This window comes from Quercus suber, unplaced genomic scaffold, assembly GCF_002906115.3.
Source record: "Quercus suber isolate HL8 unplaced genomic scaffold, Cork oak 2.0 scaffold_267, whole genome shotgun sequence".
NCBI classification, from domain to species: domain Eukaryota; kingdom Viridiplantae; phylum Streptophyta; class Magnoliopsida; order Fagales; family Fagaceae; genus Quercus; species Quercus suber.
Window position 1 is genome coordinate 748397 of NW_027069723.1, and position 16922 is coordinate 765318.

General features: G+C 32.3%; 2 protein-coding genes across 3 annotated transcripts in view; both read left to right on the plus strand.

Annotated features, from left to right (window-relative positions):
* LOC112015070 (methylmalonate-semialdehyde dehydrogenase [acylating], mitochondrial) overlaps positions 1 to 2413 on the plus strand; it is a 16337-nt gene extending 13924 nt beyond the window's left edge. The window contains exons 17-22 of the mRNA XM_065781457.1: positions 1012 to 1089; positions 1304 to 1339; positions 1438 to 1481; positions 1576 to 1654; positions 2002 to 2092; positions 2178 to 2413. Of these exons, the coding sequence (XP_065637529.1) occupies positions 1012 to 1089; positions 1304 to 1339; positions 1438 to 1481; positions 1576 to 1654; positions 2002 to 2092; positions 2178 to 2281 (432 nt within the window). The 3' untranslated portion in view covers positions 2282 to 2413. The remainder of the gene's footprint in view (positions 1 to 1011; positions 1090 to 1303; positions 1340 to 1437; positions 1482 to 1575; positions 1655 to 2001; positions 2093 to 2177) is intronic.
* A 3904-nt stretch (positions 2414 to 6317) lies between these two features.
* On the plus strand, positions 6318 to 15735 carry LOC112015066 (methylmalonate-semialdehyde dehydrogenase [acylating], mitochondrial). Of its 2 annotated transcripts, XM_024047429.2 has the most exons (20): positions 6318 to 6404; positions 6726 to 6861; positions 6983 to 7092; positions 7587 to 7658; positions 7770 to 7931; positions 8015 to 8093; positions 8195 to 8349; positions 9138 to 9201; positions 10083 to 10162; positions 10503 to 10568; positions 11378 to 11428; positions 11554 to 11705; positions 12837 to 12927; positions 13151 to 13231; positions 14539 to 14616; positions 14746 to 14781; positions 14877 to 14920; positions 15029 to 15107; positions 15314 to 15404; positions 15505 to 15735. In XM_024047429.2, the coding sequence occupies exons 2-20, from the start codon at positions 6837 to 6839 to the stop codon at positions 15612 to 15614; spliced, it is 1626 nt and encodes a 541-aa protein (XP_023903197.2). In that variant the 5' UTR covers positions 6318 to 6404; positions 6726 to 6836; the 3' UTR covers positions 15615 to 15735. The 2 variants fall into 2 exon arrangements, with proteins under 2 accessions (XP_023903197.2, XP_065637540.1); XM_065781468.1 differs by lacking the exons at positions 14539 to 14616; positions 14746 to 14781; positions 14877 to 14920; ... (1 more) ...; positions 15314 to 15404; positions 15505 to 15735 and adding an exon at positions 14014 to 14160.
* Positions 15736 to 16922: the final 1187 nt, after the last annotated feature.

A 16922-nucleotide genomic window follows, 5' to 3' on the forward strand; every position in this document is an offset into this window, starting at 1 on the left:
GAGAAGCAGAGATAGAAGTAAGAGGAAGAAACAACGAGAAAAATAATCTTGCTCCATGCTTCAAGGATATCTTCTGGTGTTCTGGAAGATTCTTTCATTTATAATTTTATATACAAATGGGCTTAACTGAGAACTCAGGACTAACTAAAGGCATAAAAAAAGGTCTTCAGACATTTTTCTTAAATATATTTTTTAATTTATTTTGTTAATGATGTAAGCTGATGATTACTTTGGGGGGTGGAGTGACATTTTCAAAATGAGGAGGCAAGTCTTTCATATTTCCCAAAACCTCAAAGGAGGTTGCTGTAATTTATCCTAAGAACAGAGTTTTCTTCCAAACTAATTTGGAGGAACTTTCTTTTAATCCATTACATGGTGGTTCAAATGATCATCCACATGTACCTTTTTTTTTAGGTAGGTAGTATCCACATGTACATATAGTCACATGACCTATTTAAAAGTCATGTGACTTGTTTTGATGACATAATGAATCATCAACTTTGTATTTATCCTAATATTTTTAAGTAGGATAGAATTACGTCTTTTGGTGAGAAAGGTTAATTCCTTTGGAGGGGTTCTTATCTAGAGCCCTTCACTTCCAATGGCTGTAAAATTGTCCAACATGACGTGGCATGGATGACTTGCAATTCATTTATGCTTTCACTTGTTAAGACAGAATTTATCAACCAAAAAAAAAAAAAATAGATACATTCCATATTAAGGAGTTAGGACACAACAATATATTATGAGTCCTTATAACAGGTTGAAACCAGTATTCTTTCTGTGTAGCTCCCTTTGTTAAGGCCATACTGCTATTATTTTTGTTCCATAAATCACCAACAATCAGGAATATATTGCAAAGTTTTTTCCCTACACACTTGGCAGTAATTAGTCTGTCTATTATTGGATTGTGGTATGAGTTTAAGAAGCATGTTTATTGCTGCAGTTTTCTTTGTGGTTTGATAAGCGTCTGGACCTAATATATGGTGTTGATTTTTGGATGACAAAAAGGTTCCTGAATATGAACATGGCAGTTTTGTTGGTCCCACCATCTTATCCAGTGTCACAACAAATATGGAGTGTTACAAGGTATCTCTTACAGTGTTCTAGAAGCAATCATGCATTGTAGTGGAGTAGAGACATGAACCTAGAGTATGTTTGAAACAAAGGGAGAGGAGCGGAGAAGGGAAAGGTGGCCATAATATGTTAATTTTAGTATTATTCTGGCTACCCTTCCCTCTCCCCTCCTCTCTGCCTCTGCCCAAACATGAAGTTAAATGACACTTTGTCTTGGATTCTGCAGGAGGAAGTTTTTGGTCCTGTTCTTCTTTGTATGCAGGTTGCTACAATGCTGCTCATCTCTACTTCATGTTTCTTCAGTTAGAGTTGTTGCTTACCTGTTTAAAGATGTTAAGATACCTTTTTCTTTGTGCCCAGGCTGACAGCATTGAGGAGGCCATTAACATTATTAACAGACATAAGTATCCTCAAATTTAGCTTCTCTTGACCCTCTTTGTAGGAAGAGAATCCTTTAAACCTGTAATATTCTTATACCTATGAGTTTCCCTCTTACAGGTACAGCAATGGAGCTTCTATCTTTACCACATCTGGTGTTGCTGCAAGGAAATTTCAAACTGAGGTTGAAGTTGGGCAGGTAGACATCTTTTTGCAGCATGTTACAAGGCAAAAGGATAGGAAAAATATTAAAAGCCTAAATTTGGATAAACTACATGTTTCTTGTTTGGTCCATTGTCTTCCACTGCCCTATGCCCACTCTTTTAAAAAATATGAAGTGCTTTCAATTGGTGGAGTTTTAGGACAGTAGTTATCTCCACAAATTTGGCCTGCATGTTTTGTTTGTAATGCTCACTGCATTAGTTGATGAAATTCCCTAATATTTGTTATATGCTGGTAGTTTTTTTTATGAAGTATTAATTTATTTCTTCTTTAAGTTAGTTGTCATATTTTTTGCTTTTGTCACATGAACTTGGTTTGACTCAGGTTGGCATAAATGTTCCCATCTCTGTTCCGCTGCCTTTTTCCTCATTTACTAGCTGCAAGCCATCCTTTGCCGGTGATCTCAATTTTGATGGTAACATTTACTTCTTTCCACCTTTTTAAGAAGCAATCATGTAGAGTATCGGATAGTTTGAATTTGTCATGAGCCTGAATTGCAGGCAAGGCTGGAATTCAGTTTTATACCCAGGTTAAGATGGTGACTCAACAGTGGAAGGATTTACCGGGCAGTAGTGGTGCATCCCTGCTAATGCCAAATTCTTAGTGGTTATAATGGACATAAAAGGCAATGTATATGTATATAATGCACACATTTTTTTTAGAACAGTATTATTAATGTGAATCTTTAATCACTGTGTAAATATATTTTCTAAGATCACCCAGAACACACTTGACATCTTTGTGTGTACCACAGGTGAGCACTCCCATGGCATGTTTGGAGGCAAAATTTGCCAAACAATATGATTTTGAAAAAAAATTTGGCGGATGGCATGCGTTCAAAATTTATTAATTAGTTTGACTTTTTTTTGGAAATTGAGTATAGCAAAATCAACTTCTAGTCAAAATCGTCAAAATCGAGTTTAATATACTCGACTTCCTATCGAAAATTAGCTCTAAGATGGATAAAAAAGAAAGTCGAGTATAGTAAAACTCGATTTTGGCTGGAAGTTGATTTTGCTGTACTCGATTTTCAAAAAACAGTCCAACTTACTAATAAACTTTGAACGCATGCCTATCAGCCTTAAATTTTCCCAATATTATACTGTTTGGCAAATTTTGCCCATGTTTGGATGTATCAGGGATTTGCTTCATATAATGTTATGTTCCAGTGTTCGAGATATACTGTTGTTATAAGTTTTATTGTTATTATTATTCTAGAAGTTGTATCATGTTTATTAGCGCCATTTTTAGAGGTGTTGCTTTGAAACTGTGTTTAGAATTAGAATGGATTTTATGCCCCTTGTAACAAAGAAGGCCAGTCTGTTCGTCAGGTTTAAGCTGGAGATCAGTACAAGGTTTACGTAAGATTTAAAGTTTGATAAAAATCATCAATATATATACATAAAAAAGAATTAGCCAATGAAGCAAATGCATATATTAAATATCTATAGTTCTGCATTAATTATTTATATATACTGAATTTATATGATTAGTTTATAAGTGTTAGATAAATCATATAAAAGTAATCTACAATCATAGACTATTTTACAACATTTTTACAAATTATTAATGTGGCAAATTCTTATTAGTTTTAATATGGATCCACCACACCACCGTGCATCTTAGGTGCGGTGGTCACTATGCTTGTGGGGTGTGGGGGGCAAGGGCTGGGGTTCAAGTCTTCAGAAGGGAGCGTTATACACATATACACTTAATTATGTTAGAGTAAAAATTCTATCTTGTAAAAAAAAAAAAAAAAAAAAAATCTACTATTAACATCACATTTATATTTACCAATAATTATTTGAAAATTACTAAAGTCACATCAGTAGTATGTAAAAATGTTGTAAATTCGTTGGTGTTTGTAGCATTACTCGTTAGTTAATATTAATAATTATTAACTAACCCTATAAATAATTTATGCACAACATATATGAATTGCATTAATTATTTATATTTACTGATTTACTTGGAATAGTAATAATTGATTTATGATATGACATTCTTTCTTATGCTTATTTATTTATTTTTGGTTCTTTCGAGGATCAAAACTTATGTTTAGTTGCTTTGAAAAAATTTGACACAAAATCCATAAAAATTAAATATCGATGAATTCACTAAATTTAATTTTAATCATTTAGATTTCCTAACTTCTTATAATAATATGTAACATGTAATATATATGAACTCGACTTTCACATCAAATTGTCACTGCTCGAAACTTGAGACTCTAAGACTCAAGTTCCTTCATTGAACTTGAGTTTCAAAACCTCTTGATGATGGTTTACAAAATAGTTTCACAAATTCAACAACTAACTAAATTATTCCGAAAATCATGTTAAATGCCAAAAAAATTCCTTAAATTATTCTCTTAATTAAATTTTGTACCCTAAATTTTAGTTTTCCATCCAAGACAATAGTATAAATTGTATAATTGACGACGGGGTACAAAGTGTAACACGAGTTATAGTTTAGAGCGCAAAGTACAATTTGAGGTATAGTTTAGAGTAGTAAAATGTAATTACTTCAATATTATCATATTTAAAAAATAATTCACAATAAATGTTAAAAAAGTATTTATGCAAAATATATATATAATAATAAAAAATTTATAAAAAAAGAAAAGAAAAGAAAAAGGTTTCTCTCTAAACTAGTTTGAAGAGAAAACATTTAAACTCCTCCCATGTCTTTTTATTAGATGTGAATTTTGAAAATCGGATGTTATTTTTTATTCAAATTGAATATTATTTTTGTTCAAAGATATAAGAGAAGTTTAAATAATTTCTCTCTAAATAAACTTAAAAAAAAAAAAGGAAAAGAAAAAACAAAGTCCACAAATAATAGAATCTTTCATTAATATGGTGTTATCTTGTATTGCTGAATCATCACGTGTGAGCTGTGATATACTACCTGACAAGATTTTTATTACTCAGATAAATCTCGAGTGGATGATTTTCCATTACTTACATAGATTTACCACCAAAGAATACAAATTGCACAATTACAAAACAATTTATGGTAAAAGGTAAAAACATCAAACTTATGCCAAGAGAATTTAGTTCCATAAGTGCTTGTACACATTTTAGCCGATTAAGTCTAAAATTCAACCTCACCAGTTTATTTAAAGGTTCTATTTTTTATTTTTAAAGGAGGCCATTTAAAGTTGTGTAAAGAGTAAAGACATGGAGTTGCTACAGTGACTGTATAAATTTACACTGACACTATTTATTTTGCATTTAATTTTTTATTCTTTCTTTTTGTATTCCAATGATGAAGAAAAAAAAAAGTGGATGGTGGTTATTGTGTGTGTAAAAAAAAAGAAACAATTAGAAAAATAAAGAAAATTGATATTTTAATAAAATATAGCATAAAATAGATAATCTGAAATGTGGTGTTTTGAAAAATGTGTATTTTAAATAAATAAAAAAGAAAAAAAAAGTAAGTAAATACTTATGCTAAAATAATTTTAAAAAATTGCACAAACTTGAATGTTTATAAAAGAATCTGACTTTTTGATTGATGTAATAACTAAAAACTATATTAAGTAACTAGAATTATATTATAAAATATTAGCCTCATGCCCTCATTACACGTGCTTCAAGCGTGTGACTAGGCTTTTTTTTTTTTTTTTTTAATCTTTTGGGATTTAGTATCATAATTTTTTATTCATTACAATTTATAGTTTACACGTTTTTCTACTAATATTAGGCATTGACTCATGACTTTTTTCACAAGAATTTCATCCTATTTATCTCTCCTGTTTCTATATTATTTTCATTCTAGAACCTATCATCATTGACAAACCAATTGCAATAAAATAAATTAAATAACTACAATTTTCTACTTGAAATTCTATAAGTCACAATTACAAAAGTACAAAAAGAGTGCCAAAAAAATGAAAAAAAAAAAAAAACTATTCACACATGTAATTCATTCATATACAACAAATAATAACTTTTAAGGAGAATTGAAAGGGAAAGAAGGGGAAGGAATATATATATATATATATATGGTAAGAAAACGGTGTCATCCCTTGAACCTTTTTCATGTTTGACTTCGACCTCATTTTTAATAGTCTTAAACAATTTTTAATAGTCTTAAACAATTTTTGTTTTCCTTTCTTCTTTGACATTTGTCAAGTATAATACAACTTTTTCATTTTTTTAAATAAAAAATAAACAATTTAGGCTCCCCCTCCCCCCCCCTTTTCATCGGAATAAAACACCTCTCCCTAGTTCAAAGAAAAAAAATCGAAAAAAAAAAACCCTCTCATGTTTATACTATTTTGAATACACTATTTTTTTAGTTAATTGTTTATTTTAATTCAAAGATAACCTCTTATTCATATCCCTTAAAATAGACACTCAGTTGACAAAATCAAATATAAATAACTGTCTCTTTCTCTTGTTTTATCTAAATAAATAAACATCTTTTTTCTCTCTTAGAGGAAGGAGTAGTCTTTTCCTACAAGGTAATTCTCTCAGTGTTTTTTTTTTTTTTTTAATTATTTTATTGCTCATATGATTTTGATTGTTGTATGTGATTTTGATTTATTTGTTATGAAAATTGTAAGTAAAAGATTTTAAATAACAAACATTGTATTCTAACTACTTTTAGGGTTATTGGATTAATTGCTGTTCTTGTATATCTAGTCTTATGGGATCAAAAGTAAGGAACTAAGGACCAAATAAGATCGAAGTCAGAAAATGAAAAAGATTCAAGGGATGGTATCGTTTTCTTACCCTATTTGTTCCACCCCCCCCCCCCCCCCACCTTTTTTTAAGTTTTTTTTCTCCATTTTTTTTTTAATTGTATATGAGGGAATTAAATGTGTGAATTACATTGAATTTATGCCAAGAGGTTTTAATTCTATAGACTTCTTTAACGCGTTTTAAGAAAGACGTCTAGGTTCAAATCATCTATCCAATTGTTTTTTTTTTTTTTTTTGTGTGGAGAGAATCTCTCCAATTGTTGTAATAAGTAAATAATAACTATATTAAGTAACTATATATTATAAAATATATAAGATATAATATTATATGGGCCAGGCCAATTGCACTACAAAAGCTGAGAGAGTTAGTGCTGAGTCTGCTGACTGCTGAGTCACAGCCTCGTAGACTATCCGAACATAATCATCATCAACATCCTCGAAGTAAAAAATGTTGCAGTTTTCGATTCAACGAGGTTGATTCCATAAATCGAATTTCATTTTTATTACCCATTCAATTTGTTTTTGTTTTTGTTTTTGTTTTTGGTGGTATTGGTGTTGGTAGTTTAGAAAATATAACTTTGATTGTTGTTGCAGTGAGGAATTTGAACTTGAAGGCTTTGAGTTTAAGGCCTCAAATCTTCGCTTTGAGAAACACCCATTTCTCTACGGCCACAGAGCCCTCTTCTAAGCAACCTAGCCCTCTGGTATTCTTAGACATACACACAGATATATATATATATATACACACACACACACACGCACACATGTAACTTTGCTTAGGATTGTGTTTTCTTTTTTTAAAATTATATTATGCTTATAGAATGTTAAGTTTAGCTATCAAATGGAGTGTTAATGGAAGTGGTTTTTGTTTTTTTTTTTTAATAATAAAACCCTGTAATTTTTTGTGGAAATAAATCAAAAGGAGTTGATGGGAAATGGTATTTGGGTTGCATAAAATCTTATTAAAGATTAAAGATTTGATTTTACTTTTTGGACCAATAAATTTACAATTTTTTTTGTTCGTTTGTTTTTGTTTTAGAGATCTAATGAGCAATATCACAGTGAAGCTAAGGAATTAGAATTTTCACAGAATTGTAGAATGTATTTATCCAACAAAAAACAGCCAGTCAGTGTTGATGCTTCTAGAATTTAATATATGCTATTTTCTCATTTTGTTTTACTGGTCTTATGTTATCAGAGGGTTCCCAATCTTATTGGAGGCGCATTTGTTGATTCGCAATCGCTAGCTTCCATTGATGTTATAAACCCTGTAAGGATCTTAAGATGCACCATACTGCTTACTTTTACATTTACTACAGAATTATAAGCGCAATATTTTGCTTTTTGGTGGGGGTCTGATTGATTTCTGATTTGGTAATAGGCGACACAAGAAGTTGTTTCACAAGTTCCACTAACTACAAATGAAGAGTTTAAAGCTGCAGTATCTTCAGCAAAGCAGGCTTTTCTATCATGGCGTAACACCCCAGTTACAACCCGTCAGCGTATCATGTTCAAGCTTCAAGAGCTTATCCGGAGAGACATTGTAAGTCTGTCAGAGTCATTGGTATATTTGGTTTCTCAAAATCAGTTGATTGACAAATTTGGATCACTCTGTTGTTGTTCCAGGATAAGCTTGCCTTAAACATCACAACTGAACAGGGAAAGACATTGAAGGATGCCCAAGGGGATGTGTTCCGTGGGCTAGGTATTGTGTTTTCTTTGCACTTTGCTCTTTTCTCTTTAAGAGGACTTTGTAGTCACTTAGTGATGATCGACCTCTTTGCTGTCTTTGTTTTCCTATTGTAGAGGTGGTTGAACATGCTTGTGGAATGGCATCACTTCAAATGGGGGAGTATGTTTCCAATGTCTCAAAAGGAATTGATACTTACAGCATTAGAGAGCCGCTTGGCGTATGTGCTGGGATTTGTCCCTTCAACTTTCCAGCAATGATTCCCTTATGGGTAAGCCTGCTATATGTTTTACTTCCTGTTACTTACTTTTAAGACTGGTCCTTTCCATTTCCCATAATCATTGATTATAGTTTTGCTCTATGGTGTAGACTGCATTGCTTATTTGAAATCATAGGCTTGTTATGACAGTTACCATATGGTTGAGAAATTCAACCAGCAAAGTTGTGATTAAGATGGAGAAAGCATTTTGTTAGAGTGAAATCTGGTCAAACACACACACTCTCTCTCTCTTTCTCTTGCATGAGAATGCATAAATTAATGAGATTTTTCTCAAAACAAAGGGAAAGATTTTTATGCAACAAGCATAAAATGAACACAAACAGCGGCAAATTGAAGCTAAAGTACACTAGTTTAATCATTTTTGAAACAGTAAGGCATGCACCAATGGACACAGCTCCTGTTTAGATGTCTTTTTTTTCATTCACTAGGCTTGACTCTAACATCTTCCATAACAGAATGCAATAGATCCATGGTAAAGTTTTTTTCCTTTCAACTTTGATTGCCATTAACACATTTTCCCAAAAAGCAGGAAAAAATTAGGTGCTCTGTATTTTATTTTGCTTCTGCAAAAAGCAAAAAAAAAACGCTATTTGCCTTAAGTTGTTATTTCTCACAAGCATAAAATCACTGGTTTTTATTTTATTTTATTTTATTTATTTATTTAATTGTACTTTTTCTGGGTCTTCTTTAATTAGTTTTTACAGTGCTTAAATAGTAGCTATTCATTTCTCCCAAGAAGAAGATAATTTCTAAGTGTTGGTTTTATGATAATTTTGCAGATGTTCCCAGTTGCAGTTACATGCGGGAATACCTTTATATTAAAGCCATCTGAAAAAGATCCAGGTAATTCTGATCTTCTTCTTGGTAGTGTAGCCATTGAGCATTATCTTCTTCATGATACTATGAACTATATAATCCTAGAAAATGATTCAAAATTTTCTTCCCCCTTGGATCTATGCAAAAGAACTTATTCTGTTGTGTTGGTGCTTATAGCACATGAGCCTGCCTGCATAGGTTTGTGAAGCACCTGGGATTGATGATTGTAGAATATGCCAGAGTTGTGACCAAGTTTTCATTGATGAATTAATTTTTTAGATGCTTGATATTGGATTTGTTGAGCCATATAGCTGTTTGACTTCATAGATCTAAAACTGCTATTATATAATCTTTTCTTGTTTGCTAAAAATCAAATGCATACTGTTATCAAGAAAGCAATTAATAATTTTAAGGCCTTTTTTTTGTTAAGTGAAGTTGGGTTTCCAAAATTGAAGGAAGAATATTCTACTAGCTGAATTTCTTAAGGCAAGCTAGAGTAATTATGCAAGTGAACCTTGTCTTAATTACAGCGATGGATTTGTTCAGAAGGATCCATAGCTTCTAGCATAGCACCAGTATCATAGAGGAGTTGATCATCTCTTTTTTTTTTTATAAATTTTTTGATAAGTATCATAGAGTAATTGATCATCTCCAACCTTTGTTCTTAGTTCTTTCCATAGTGCTAGTTTTTGAAGCCGTAACTGCTCTGATGAGGTTATGCATGTGTGAATTATGCATTGCTATCTTTTTTCATTCCATATATGAGGTTATAATTAAATTAGTGTGCATGTTAATTGAGGTTACCTTTCCATGTCAATATATATTTTTTCATATTTTTGTTGTTATGTGTGGAAAAAAAATTGAATTTTTGTGCTTCTACTTGGAAGTGATTTGTATATTTTTTCCAGGGGCTTCTATACTGCTTGCAGAGTTGGCAATGGAGGCTGGTTTGCCTAATGGTGTCTTAAATATCGTGCATGGCACCACTGTATGCTCTTTACTTTAATGATTGTTACTAGCTGTTGGATCCCGATAATTGTCCATATGTTAATGCACTCAAGGACTCGTGGGATCTTTTATTGATCTGTTACTTTTAAAATGATAAAGATATAAATTTGTGAGTTTAATGAGTTTACTATCTGATGGGTCTATGACATACAGCTTATGCAGTATGAATCAAAAAAAAAAAAAAAAAAAACTAATCTGGTTAAATGATTTTTTTTTTTTTTTTTGGGAAGACAAACTTGCAATGCTTTGATGATTTGATGTCACTAAATGTTGCATGTCCTAAAGAATTGGTTTTCTTAGTATCCTTTATTTTATGGCAGGATATTGTTAATGCTATTTGTGATGATGAAGATATCAGAGCTGTATCATTTGTTGGTTCTAATACTGTAAGTTATCTCAAAACATTAATTTCATGAATCCAATTTCTATATGTATTTTTTTTTCACAGTCTGTACCCTTTGTGATCCTGTTATGTGTCTTTTAAAATTTGAACAGTTTAGGCTTACAAAGTAGTTCATATAAGTAGAAACAAATACTTATCTGTCATTTCGTTTCTTGTCCAAGTGATGAAAGATTCCTTCTGTGACTACATAACCAAATAGAGTAATTATAATCTGTAGGGTTAATGTAGATTTTGCCTTTATGAGTTGTTTGTTCTAGGTTTATATTTTATTTTAAGATAATTTTGTTATGAAAATTGTAGCTTTCTTTGTTCTCACGTTGTTGTGAGTTGTGTCAACAAGCTGTATCGCAAATGGCACCTACTCACTTGTTAAAAGAGGGTTGGGAATCAAGTAATGGGTCAAGACAGCGGGTGTGTGTATACTTTACCAATTAAAGAAATATATATATATATAAACTCTCACATTGTTTTTTCTTAACATTGATATTTTTCACTGACTACCTTAATATAAGCTAGTTTGTCCCAAAAATTGGCGATTAGGACACTACTGCTATTTTTTCATGGCCTGTATCATGATGGTGTTCATACATAGTTGTTTAAATTCAGTCTGAGATTTATTAAAAAAAAAATTGTTTATGTTCCTCCATTGTGTAGGTGAAATAGAATAGATGGTCAGCTTGAATTCATCATAGTTTTGTTGTCATTGGAGCTTATTTATCTATAATTTGTAACTCAATGTATCTTCGACTCTTAGCCATATTCTCACATGATATTCTTATTCTTTTATCAAAGGCTGGAATGCACATATATGCAAGAGCATCAGCTAAAGGGAAGCGTGTTCAGGTAAGCATCATTTCTACTTTGGCAAAAAGTATTCCATTCCTCTTATGAGTAATGTGGTTTCTTTTATATGCATGCAACGGCTAAAGTTGAATTGAACTCACTGTTTTGTTGACTATTATCTTCAGTCCAATATGGGGGCAAAAAATCATGCAATTGTCATGCCTGACGCAAATGAGGATGCTACTTTAAATGCTCTAGTTGCTGCTGGTTTTGGTGCTGCTGGACAAAGGTGCATGGCACTCAGCACAGTTGTTTTTGTTGGGGGCTTAAAGTCATGGTAATATGCTTTGTTTCCTGGCGCATTCTATTTCTTCATTTTTATGCCTTTAATATTAGTCTATCTTTTATACTCTTATCCTGGAAGTCGGAGGTTCCATGTCATGTTTGTTATACTGAAGGTAGCGGATATAGAAGTATTCTAAATCGAGTTTTGTCCTTCTGTAAGTGCATGTACCTCTAAGAAATTGAAATGCTTCATCTACTCTCATCTTCTTAACTTAGCCAAATTGCTCTGCTTTTATCTTTAAACCATCCTTGATCAGTTTGCAAGGTTTCTAATCTCATTTTGTATTCTCACCTGTTACCCATTTCCAATTTTGGATTCCATAATTTCCTTTTGCATTCTCCCATTTTACCCACTCTTATTCTGATAGCAGGCTATTATTATCTTTTTTACTATCCAGTTCTATGTTTCCTTGGTCTTATAAAGTGAAGACTTCTTCTCTCCATTATTTTAAACACTCCCTGTCATAACATGTCCTCATCCTGCAGTGAATTAAGTTTTCTAAAGGAGTCCTAACAATTATAAAATTTCTCTGGAAGCTGGAATTATATTCCCTGAAAACAAAATCTTAATATCTAGACCTGGAGGGTCTCCACAAAATGTCCCCATTGAGGATAATGAAGATATTTGATTTTCTGATGTATGTGAATGTGACATTAATGTTCTGAATGTAAGGTTGAATATGGGTTAAATTTGCATGTATATATAGCTTTCAAGTTCATCTTACATCCAAAGGAGACAAAGATGAGTAAGCTGTCAAAACTTCCAGTTTGATTTCTTGTTTTCTGGGGAAGGATAATTGAATTTGCTAGTATGTTAGGCATAATACCTATCTCATTTTTATGGCATCTACGTGGTAGAAATATAAATGAAAATTAACCTAATAAATATTCAATGAACTATGATTCTATTCCTCAACTTTTACAAACATGTGTCTCAGCATGTGACTTATAGCGAACCTGTCAGAGACAGATTTCATACCTGTAGAGATGTTGTCTTGAATAGGTATTCTACACATTTTGACCTTCCATTTAAAGCAGGTTCTTTCAGGACTTTAAGTCTGTTGATTTACATGGGTATATTTTAGTCTAAACCTTCAAAAATAATTCATTTGAACCTTTATAGGGAGAATAAACTAGTGGAACGTGCCAAAGCTCTTAAAGTAAATGCTGGAACAGAACCTGATGCAGACCTTGGTCCAGTAATTAGCAAACAGGTACGTACACAATTTCCAAATTTTTACCAACTTCAGACAGCTAATTCTGGTAACAAGTGAAGCTGAAAACTTCCTTACTTTCCATTATTTGTTTTGCATCATTTATGAAAACTTCTATTTAGCTATATGACTAGCAGCTTATTGGCACTTCTTGGTCTACGTTTGAATCATTCTTCAGTGGGTTTCAGACTGGATTACCTTTAAATTTTACTTGTGTTTACAGGCAAAGGAACGAATACACAGATTAATTCAAAGTGGTGTTGAAAGTGGTGCCAGACTGGTCCTTGATGGGAGAGATATAGTGGTACTTTTTGGTATCTTTAACATTCTACTGTCTTTCTGTGTGTCGTTACCAGAATTTTTTGTAGTTTCTGTAATGAATAGTGGATGATAACTTGTGTTATGCAAGAAGCATAGTATATGTACTTTGCATCATAGCTGGAAATAGCAAGAAGCAGGAATTGTGGTGAATGAAAGAAGCAATTGGATGCATAAGATTTGATTTGGTAGGTGATTGAAGGAAATTTTATGCATAGGAAACGCATTAAAACAGTACAAATAGTTGGTATTTTTTGATCCCAAACTGATACGTTGTGTATACTTGGGTGACTATTTTAACATTTGAATAAAAATTTTATTACTTATCAAAAAAAAAAAAAAAAAATTGGTATCTATACAAGCTTAACAACTTAAATATGACTTTAAGGAAGCTCCTCTACAATTCAGACTTGTTTAGCTTAATATCAATTTGAATTGCCTCTGACAATTAAGCACTCAGTTAGACATGAATGTAAGTTTATGGGCCTCTATGAACTTGGGCAAATTCACTGCATATCTATCTGAGTAAGTTTAAGTATTAGATTTGTGTGGCTAATTTATTACATCTTTCACTCTCTTAAATTAATTTCTATAAACATAAAAATTGCAACTGTTTTGGTCATGTGAAACCTAAAAAAACCCCTGGTATATGCATTTCTTTCTCAAGAGTGATAATTGGTGCTTGACAAGGTGGTGGTTCCCCATTTGTTTAATTTCAGCATTTCAGAAACTGGTCTACTAATCAATTTATTCATGATTGACAAATAGGTCCCTGGATATGAGCATGGGAATTTTATTGGCCCCACCATTTTATCAGATGTCACAGCCAACATGGAGTGCTACAAGGAAAAAAAAAAAAAAAAAAAAAAAATTGGTATCTATACAAGCTTAACAACTTAAATATGACTTTAAGGAAGCTCCTCTACAATTCAGACTTGTTTAGCTTAATATCAATTTGAATTGCCTCTGACAATTAAGCACTCAGTTAGACATGAATGTAAGTTTATGGGCCTCTATGAACTTGGGCAAATTCACTGCATATCTATCTGAGTAAGTTTAAGTATTAGATTTGTGTGGCTAATTTATTACATCTTTCACTCTCTTAAATTAATTTCTATAAACATAAAAATTGCAACTGTTTTGGTCATGTGAAACCTAAAAAAACCCCTGGTATATGCATTTCTTTCTCAAGAGTGATAATTGGTGCTTGACAAGGTGGTGGTTCCCCATTTGTTTAATTTCAGCATTTCAGAAACTGGTCTACTAATCAATTTATTCATGATTGACAAATAGGTCCCTGGATATGAGCATGGGAATTTTATTGGCCCCACCATTTTATCAGATGTCACAGCCAACATGGAGTGCTACAAGGTATCCTCTTTCATTTAATCCTTTTCTTCCCATTTGTTGTCAAAAGAACCATGTTATTGCCATTGGATAAAAGGAGTAGAACTCTGACTTCAGAACAATGCTGACGTTTTTCTACCTCCGCATTTGCAGGAGGAAATTTTTGGCCCAGTTCTTATTTGCATGGAGGTGTGTTCATTACTCCATTGTTTTTATCAATCAGGTTTTTGATTGCCTAGTATGGAGATATTAACATACAATTTTTCTGTCCCTCTCAACATCAGGCTGACAGTTTTGAAGAGGCCATAAATATTGTTAACAGAAACAAGTACTTCCTTAAATTTTCTTCTCTTGTTGTATATATTACCATATTTTTTCTAATTCTCTTAAAGAAGTATTACATGTGATTTGTATGTGACTTATACTACTGGAACAGGTATGGCAATGGGGCTTCTATATTTACTACATCTGGTGTAGCTGCAAGGAAATTTCAAACTGAAATTGAAGCTGGCCAGGTAAGAGTGACTTCATCAACTCTATGAACCACTTTTTCTGACACCCTTTTCACCGCATTTGTGTCATTATATATGATGGAAAGATTTAGAACTTTGCATGATTTGATAAAATTACTGAGCTGTATTGGTTTCTTAAACTATAGTTTTGCCGCTGCCAGTGCTTTAAGTGGAATACATAATTCTCAACTTTTTCTGTTTTGACTCAGGTTGGCATCAATGTTCCTATTCCAGTTCCTTTGCCGTTCTTCTCATTTACTGGTTCTAAGGCGTCTTTTGCAGGCGATCTCAATTTCTACGGTAAAATATCTTCCTTCCTTTGATCTGTTACTACATTTTTTTTTCTTTTACTGTTGTGGTTACTTGTATTTAATTGATTTTTTTATTATTTAATTTTCAGGCAAGGCTGGAGTTAATTTTTTCACCCAAATCAAAACAGTCACTCAGCAATGGAAGGATTTGCCAAGCGGCACTGGAGCTAATCTGGCAATGCCAACTTCTAAAGTGTAATAATCTATGTTAATAGTTTCTTTTGCAGAACTTATTGTGAACTCTCCAATAAATGAATAACAAGGTGATCTTTCTTCTATGCTTTTTCTCAATGGTGAAATCAGAAAACTTTTTTAAGGGAGACCATGGTTGTATACTGATGTTAAAATTTTTGAAGTTAATCACGTGTCTGAATAATAATACATTTTTGAAAATTTAAGGTCTATTGACATGGCAATAAAAATCAAAAGCAAATTTTAACCATCATGTTTGCTTAGCAAACTTGACAGAAATAATAAGCCAAACCAAATTGATTTTTTTTTTTTTTTTTTTAATTAAGAAACCACATTGGCTAATATTAGGATTTGTTCTTAATTGCAAGTTATCTCATATTTTCGTTGCCAAACGACAAGAGAAATTTGACATGTACAACTTCAAGTTCTTGGAACTTGAAAATTATCGATGCAACTACACAACTCTAAAAGTTGGATTAGGTTTTTAAAAGTTGTGAAGACCCATTTGCATAATTGATTACCTAAATGGCCAGAGTGTCCCATTCCATCTGCTGCCTATAATTCGAGTGCAATAATTTTTGGATTAGGTTTTATTTTAGTGGATTATCTTTAAGTTCAATCAAGACATCCTCTCTTTAGCCAAGAGAGAGAAAGAGTCTCTATGATTGAATTCTGGAAAATAATTTCAATACAAGAGGTCTGTAATGCAAAGAAGCCTGTGTGTAAATTGCACACTTCCCTTAGTCCCTGTAGCAACCAGGCCACCCCCACAAAAATAATAAAAAACAATGTTCATTGTGTAATACTTGAACTGAAACTAGTCGGGAAGATTGAAAACTGAAAACTGAAGGCACCTCTTGGATACTAGGACCAAATCAACAAGATTCTGAAAGTGGTAGTCACTTGGCTTCCCATTGATTACGAAAATCCAGAACAAATAGTATGCTTTACTAATATTCAATTTTCAATTTTCCATACCATTCAATACATTTTCGAGGATTGAAAAGCAAAGCAGATTGGGGAAATCTCTAAAGTAATCCAAGTTAAGACAACCGGGCAAAAAATGCACAAGAGTATATTTTTCTATATGTACACAGATCACCAAATTGCCATGCTTACCAATTTGATTCTGTGTACATTACGAATTACATTCAAGAAGCTTCATGAAAACATTTCTCAAGAATGAAATCAAAGAATTGAGAATTCAATAAGTAACCAACTTTCAAGTGTCCAAATTCAACAAGTAACCAACTCTCAATAGCCAAATTGAAGCGGATCTATTGCAAAACACGATCACCATTATTATCACCAACAG

Coding starts and splice junctions, on each gene's coding strand:
- LOC112015066 (XM_024047429.2), top strand. CDS start 6,837: ATGTTGCAGTTTTCGATTCAACGAG. Junction 9,202..10,082: donor GCCATCTGAAAAAGATCCAG/GTAATTCTGATC, acceptor TATTTTTTCCAG/GGGCTTCTATACTGCTTGCA. Junction 10,163..10,502: donor ATATCGTGCATGGCACCACT/GTATGCTCTTTA, acceptor ATTTTATGGCAG/GATATTGTTAATGCTATTTG.